Here is a 7,204-nt window from a genome sequence, read left to right as displayed (position 1 = left end):
AAACCCTGAATCTTAAGGAAAGTGCTTCTACGCCAGAGCAGTCCTGTCCCTGCTTATGTGAACCTCCTGGGACTACTTGGCCCCGTTACAGTCTTATCAGTGTTTAAATAGTAAAACCAGCATTGGATTTTGATACAAAGATAGTGCAGCCAGGCAGCCCCAGCAGTCCGGGAGGCTGAGGCAGGAGGATTGCAAGTCTGAGCCCCATCTGGGGAATTTAATGACTCAGTGGTCCAAAAACTTAACAAAAGAGGTAGCTCAGTGCAACGCTTTGGGTTCCCTCCACCCCCACCCCAGATGCTGCTGAACAGTAGTGACACCAAGAATTAGCGACAGAGGGCTGGTTGTGTCTTAGACGAGGGCCACTTGCCTGCTAGGCACAAGGCCCTGGTTTCCATCGCAGCATCACAAACAAGTGAAGGAGAACATCTGCACGGAGGAAACAAATGTTGTGCCCACATTTTGTGCTGAAAATGTATAAAATACGATGGAGAAAGAACGGAGCTCCAGAAGATGATTTAAGTGACAGAAAGATGTGTGATGAAAACATGCATCAGCAGATCTGAATCAAGAAGTGAAAAAATAAAATTCCAGATGTGAAGTCAGTAAACATTGGCAGAAGGGTCACAAATTTAAGCCCAGCTTGGACAGCTTAGCAACTGATTTTGAGACTCTGGCTCCAAATAGGAAACAAAAGGCCTGGAAGTGTAGCTCAGTATAAAGTATAAACAGCATCTTGTACATTCACTGCACTGTGTGATCACCAGCTCTGCTTGTTTCATCCCTGGAGAAGGCAGCCTTTTAGCCGTTAAGTGCTGCTCCCTGTCCCCTCTCCTGCCTCTCTGGTTACCGCCACTCTGTAATCTGACTGCAGAGTCACTTCTTCCAATAAGGTGTGTAAAGAATCGTGCAGTGTGTGACCTTTGTGGCTGCCTTCTTTAACTTAGCATAACAACTTAAGGTGGCTGCTTGCCTCTGCTGCTGGGCCACTCACCTGCAGGAGGAGGGATGCTGGGAAAATCCCACAGTGAGCACACCAGTGTAAGATCTGACAAGTCCCCTGGACTCGCCATGTGACAAGGCCCTGTGCCTGCCCCTGGTCAAGTATTCCACCCCTGTGGCTGCCGTGTTGGCTCTGGAGAAGGTGGGGAGCACCAGCAAGGTATTAGGAAGAAACGGCACAGTTCCTCAGACTGGGATTTCCTAAGGGCAGTGTGAGGGGCAGAAAGGCAGTCAATGGAGTACAGGTCGGGGAAGGCCCAAGTTCACTATCTTGTGGAGAAACGCTTTGGCAGACAGGCAAGCATGGGAAGGGCCATGGCTAGTGATGAAGTTAAAACTGGAAACAGGTCCCTGCCCCTTGTGCTAAAATGCACCTGTGGGGTTTGAATCTACAGAGGTGACTGTATGATGCCATGGAATGAAGACTGTGTCCCTGCATTTTCCAAACATGAGGGCACTGAGCCATGTAGTGTCATAGAGACTCACTAGAACCAGTCAGGAGGCAGAAAAACTTAGGCTATGGTCCTTCTGAGGTTTCTTCAGGGCAGACAAAGCAGGGAGGGAAAGATGGAGAGATCTTAGGACTGGCCATGGGGGGTGGTTCCCAGAGGGCTTTGGGCCTGGTTCCAGATGCTGAGTGATTCAGGGCAGCAGAAATACTGGGCTTGCGGTTTGAGAGTTCCACAAGGGAAAGAATTGGAGGTCTGAATTCAGAATTGGTTTAAAGATTCTCGTTTTTGAGACAGGATCTTACTATATAGCTCAGGTTGTCCTTGAACTCACTATGTATCCCAGGCAGGTCTTGATCTCAAGGCAATCCTCCTGCCTCAGCCTCCTGAGTGTTGGGTTATAGGCATGTGCCACTATGCCCTGCAGATTTTTTTTTTTTTTTTTTTTTTTTTTTTTTTTGAGATGGGATCTTGCTATATTTCCCAGACTGGTATCAAACTCCCAGGTTCATGTGACCTGCCTTGGCCTCCCAAGTGGCTGAAACTCCAGGTATGTTCCACTGCCTTTGGCTTTATAATACATATTTTTTTAACTCTGGAATTCTCACTAGTGAAGTACCCTAAACACAGGTTGTGTGGAAGGGGTTTGGGGGTCTCACTATATTGCCCAGGCTGGTTATTTATAGGCACGATCCAGCACAGGGGTTTAGTCCTGCTCCATTTCCAACCTGGGCCGGCCCACCCCTCCTTAGGCAACCTGGTAGTCCCCAGCTCCCAGGATGGCACCATACTGATGCCAAATTTAGTGCGGACACCCCATCGGCATAGCACACTGTCCAGAGCTCCTGGACTCTAGTGACCCTCCCACCTCAGCCTCCCAATTAGCTAGAACTACAGGCTCGTACCACACCCAGCTACAATATGGTTTTTGAACAACCATGAAAGTTGGATCACAGAAGCCTTAACAACTTCAGCCGTTCCTTTAACCTGTGATGAATGGATGCCACATGGCCAAACAGACTCAGAAAACACAGGCCACCCCTGTTTAGTGCTCCAATCACAGCCTGAGTTTCTCCTGAGAACAGGAGTCCTGCAACTCCAGCAGCGTTTTTTCCTTTCTCTTCTGTACCCAGCTATCCCCAGGCAGTGTATTTCATGGTTTCCTGGCCCCTGCTCCCAGAGAAGTGCTAGCCGGCTGCCCTAAAGGTACCATCAGATGTCATCCCTGGGGGCAGTGCTGAGGCCCTTGGCCTCAGACAGCAACCTCAGAATTGTGTTACATGGCGCCCTCTGGTGGACCATTGGGGAAGGACCCAAGTTTCACCTTTCAGGATGTGTGGGCCCAGCAGTTAAGGCAGACGTTTCTTTCCCCACTAGTGCCTCTGTGGGATTCACCTGATGCAAATGTATAAATCAAATGTCCGCCATGCACAGGATACTCCTTCCCCTTATAACTCCATTATCTGACCTGAAAACCCACACCAGTGAACGCCTTAGCCAAATCCAGCCCTGAGCAACTATAAGGCGGGGGACAGCATGTGGCTAATATCAGACAGTTGAGAGCGAGGAGCTGGTAGATTGCTGGTTAGGTGCAATCAAGGAGACCAGGGAGGGCCTCCTGGAGGAGGTGAGCTCCTAGAGGGAACTGGCTTTCAGTGGAGGAAACTGTACAGCTGGTGCCCTTTCACTGTCTCTGCTCGCTCCTCCTTTTCCTCCTCCGCTTGCTGATTATGGGGTTCTCCAAGTCACAGTTCCTCACATGCACTGGGGGAACAGGGTAGCACCTCACCCCAGCTCCCTGACATCATGGCAGTGCTGTCGAGTACTTGGCTTCCTGGCTCCAGCTGGCCCTGCTCAGTGGCCTGGACCTGGCCCCTGCCCTCTGGTTCTCAAGGCTCCTCATGAGCTCCCTCATCTCTCCTTTTCAGAGTTTATCCCGTGGGCTTCTTGGGATGAAGGTCTGGTTTTTCCCTCCAGTTGTAGAAATTGAACCCAGGGCCTCGACACACGCTAGGCCCAGCACTGCCCAGTCCCAGAAGTTCTTGCTTCTCTTAGGCAAACTGCAATGCAGTTACCATTCTGCATTCTGTTCAGAGTTAAGCATTCAGAGTCCCTGGTTGAGCTCCCTTACTGCCTCAGGGGACAGCCTCCTGCCTCCCTCCATTTATTTATTTGTTTGGGATTTTTTTGAGACAGAGTCTCACTTTGTAGTTCAGGATGGCCTTGAGTTCACTATGTAGCCCAGGCTGGCCTCAAACTCAGGGTCCCTCATGATTTAGGTCACCCTCCTGCCTAGTAGACCCAGAGGACCCTACTCCACAAGGCCCTCAAACAGGCTGCCCCGGGACTCAGTGAGCTACAGTTGCTCGAGGGCTCCCCCTCGATGACATCAGGACAGGAAGGGAGAGAGAGATGCCTATGCCGCAGAGACACTGAGGTTGGAGGATGTTCCCATGTTGCCTCTTTATTGTTAAATAACTTTTTCGTCTATTGGAGAGTGGACATCTGTCCTGCTATGAGATGAATGGCCACAAGGGGCAGCAGGAAGTGAACACCTCGATTAAAATGACCAGACCTCAGCCCTGCACAACCACGCAGGGCTCAGTGAGCACTGGACGGATCAGCCCAATGCCTCTGCCCCAGGCTGTCCCAAAAGAAGCAGGACGATGTGTGTGGTAGTCCTGGAATGCAAAGACCCATGATTCTCCCACTGCCCCCTGTGGCTCCAGCCCTGAGCTGGGTTAGGAAGAGGCTCCTGTCTCCCCCTTCAGAGCACTGGGTGGGGGTAGGGGACTCTGGCTTGCAGAGCGCCCAGTGTGATGCAGGAGCTGGGATTGACAGGTACAGCCAGGCTGGCCAGGAAAGCCTGAGAGAACAGCCCACACGAGGGACTCAAGGCAGCCTGAGTAGGGGTGAGAGTGGGGCAGCACTGGGCCTGACTGGATGGGGACTGGTGGGGAGGAGCCATCCTGGGGCTGCCTACAAGGAGAGGAGGGCGGGGGGGGGGGGGGGGGGGTAGACCCTGGGAATACAGTGGGGGGCGCTAGAGGAGTAGAACGGGGCACAGTCCTGGTGCTCAGGAAGCCACCTAGGATCCAGGCCCACAACTCAGCTGGCAGTGGGGATGCTGCAGTGAACTGAGAGAGAGGACCCAGAGATTTTCTGGAGTCAGCTGAAGTGCAGTGAGTGCTGAGGGACTGGGGACTGGGGCAGATGGGCCAGGGGCTGCAGGATACTTCCCCCATTCCCCATCCAGCCAGGAAACTGCCCAGCACTCGAAAGCTCCTGGGAACACTTGCCCACAATTGAATCCAAAACACAAAGGGAGCCACGTGTGTTCCCAGTCCTGCATCGGGGAAGGCTAGGGGCTGGTCCGGGGGTGACTCTGGGGACAGAAAAGACCAGCTGGCCTTCCTGGACTCTACCTTCCAGCAGGGGAGGGGCCAGCCTGGGGCTGCTGGGTTCTGTCCTGCATTGCTCAGCTCCACCCTCCCTGTCAGGTGTGCCCCTCACTTGTGCGCGGTCTGCAGCAGCCATGCCTCACTGTCTGCCTTATTTTCCTTTCTGACCCAGACTGGCCAGGATCAGATGCTCTCTGCGGACCCTGACAGTGTCAGCCCAGAGGGGACGGGTGTCTGGCACTGTGGGGACAGAACACATGACCCAGATCAGATGGATGAGGAAAGACTTTATTCTGGGATCTCTGGGTCCCTTGCTTCTGTTCAGAAGGTGACCCTCCCCCTCCCTGTGACTCCTCAGGCAGCTCAGGGCTGGGGGCCTGAACACTGATGCTGGAAGACTCTGAATGGTCCAAAGAGTCCATCAGTCCTGGGCAGTGGCTCTCTGTGACTTCTTGCGGCTCTGCAAGTGTCGAACTGCCTTCTTCACGTGCCTGTCCTCAGGGTTCGAACAGATGCGCCTGTTCTGGACAGTCTCAAACCTGCTCAGAGGGAAGTGTCAGGGGTCTGAGCCAGACAGCCTGCCTGCCCTGGGCTGACCACTGCCCAGAAGCTCCAAGAGGTGAGAACTTGCCTAGAGCCACACTGGTCAGCAGTGGCAGCCCTGGGACATCTGACTGCTGTGGCTCAGTGAAAGTCACACTCCCCGCTGAGTACAGCTTTCAGGGGTCAGGGCTGGAGACCTTGTGCCCACTCTCCCTAGAGTCCGGAGACAGAGGGTACCAGAGGGGGCTGTGAGGACAGTTGGCCTCCACCTGGCTCCGGCTCCGGAGATCACTGGCTGGCTGCATGACCTGGAGTGTCCCATCCCTCCCAGTGCCTTAGTTTCACCAGAAGTCAGCAGGGAGTTTGGACCACGTGGCCTGCAGCTCCTTGGGTATCCCAGTGTGGACTGCAGCAGCTGCCCCAGGGGCCGAGCTGGCGGTCAGGGCTCTTGCCTGTCTCCCCAATGGCTGTCCTGGGAGCTCCAAAGCCCCAGGAGTAGAGGTGCCGCCGAGGGGGACTTACACGATAGCGTCCTTGGGACACTCGTCTGAGGTTCTGTACCAGCTCACCAGCTTTCTGATGGGAATGGCTCCCTTGAAGTAGTCCAGGCAGCACTCTCGCCCCACGTTGGTGGCTAGAGCTACAGAGAGAGCAGGAGTGGGTGTCTGAGCATCTAGGGGAAGGGTGTCTGTCTGTGTGTCTGTCTGTGTATCTGCATGTGGTGACTGCCTCTGTGCATCTCCATGCTGTATTTGTGGGATGGGTGATTTTGTGTCTCTGTGCATGTGTGTGTGAGGCCTCTGAGGGGGTCCTGTGTGTTTGTGCACATATCTGTAGGTGCATCTATAACCAGCAACTTTGTTTTAACTTTCCTTTCCCACCTGAATATAAAAACCTCTTTTTTCCCCATGTTCTTGGAACCAATCCTCCTGTCTTTATGCTGCTTCCCTCAATGCATAAAAGCCCATTAATAAAACAGATGCTAATCCATGCTAAGCTCTGAGAATCATTCATTCTGCGCTGCAGGCCCAGTCACAGTGCCAGATGTGCTGCACGGTGTCCCACCCCAAGCCCGCCTCCAAGGGCAGGGATGCAGCATCATCACCGTCATCATCTTCCAGCCCCAGTGTCCTCTGTGGGCACAGACAGGGCCCACTTCTGCCCCACACTCCGCACCTGTGGCTGGCTCTCACCTGCATGGCTGTGTTGCAGAGAAGCGCCCAGGAGCAGGGCGGCCAGGAACAGCATCTGCAGGGACGTCATGGCACCAGAGCTAGGATGAATTCTCTGCACAGATCTGTCTCCTTGGCAGAGACGAGCATGGTGGCAAGGCTGGGGGCGACATATTTAACCTCTTCAAGCTCGTGCCCCGCCTCAGTTGCCTCCCACTGCCTTCCGGCCCCAGGGTAATTCACAGAATTTGAGATTCGGTAGAAGTCCAGTCTTGGAATGTTTGTGGCTTTCCAGAGAATGAGTACTGAACTGAGGACAGAGGTGGAGTCCATCTGTCCAAGGACACGATAGTGACACTTCTTCTTTTCTAGGGGACATTTCTCCTCTACTAGCAGAACCAAGAGGCCCCCGTCCTGCACTGGGTTTATCCTGCTCGGGTGCTGGTGAGCAATGGGGCCCGGTGCCCGGGGGACAGTTAGGGTGGACAAGCATCAGAGGTCAGGAGAGCCAAGAGCTTTGGAGTATTAGGAGAGTCCCCCGAGGGGCTGTAGACCACTGTGCTCAGGTGCCCAGCTGCTCTGCAGAGAAGCCAAGCCCTAGAACTCTAAGAAAGGCCTGAGGCTCAAAGGGCCCTGA

The 7,204-nt window shown here is 53.8% G+C and overlaps 1 protein-coding gene across 2 annotated transcripts; it reads right to left on the bottom strand.

Annotated features, from left to right (window-relative positions):
- Positions 1–5,124: 5,124 nt before the first annotated feature.
- Ccl17 (C-C motif chemokine ligand 17) lies at positions 5,125–6,716 on the bottom strand. Of its 2 annotated transcripts, XM_003471966.3 has the most exons (3): positions 6,589–6,716; positions 5,918–6,035; positions 5,125–5,391 (listed from the first exon to the last, which is right to left on the bottom strand). In XM_003471966.3, exons 1-3 carry the CDS (start codon positions 6,656–6,658, stop codon positions 5,274–5,276), a joined length of 306 nt encoding a protein of 101 aa, XP_003472014.1. In that variant the 5' UTR covers positions 6,659–6,716; the 3' UTR covers positions 5,125–5,273. The 2 variants fall into 2 exon arrangements, with proteins under 2 accessions (XP_003472014.1, XP_023421800.1); XM_023566032.2 differs by lacking the exon at positions 6,589–6,716 and having other exon boundaries at positions 5,918–6,182.
- Positions 6,717–7,204: the final 488 nt, after the last annotated feature.

Source organism: Cavia porcellus, unplaced genomic scaffold (genome assembly GCF_034190915.1).
Source record: "Cavia porcellus strain 051 isolate PalLab524CR breed Dunkin Hartley unplaced genomic scaffold, mCavPor4.1 scaffold_4, whole genome shotgun sequence".
NCBI classification, from domain to species: domain Eukaryota; kingdom Metazoa; phylum Chordata; class Mammalia; order Rodentia; family Caviidae; genus Cavia; species Cavia porcellus.
The sequence above is the reverse complement of the archived record's forward strand: the minus strand, read 5'-3'. Positions and strand labels throughout refer to the sequence as shown.

Bases quoted from the DNA above. Each gene is read 5' to 3' on its own strand.
- Ccl17 (XM_023566032.2), bottom strand. From the start codon at position 6,180: ATGCACAGAGACACAAAATCACCCATCCCACAAATACAGCATGGAGAT. The intron at 5,392-5,917 runs GTAAGTCCCCCT...CCCTCTGAGCAG, and splicing joins TGTCCCAAGGACGCTATCGT to GTTTGAGACTGTCCAGAACA.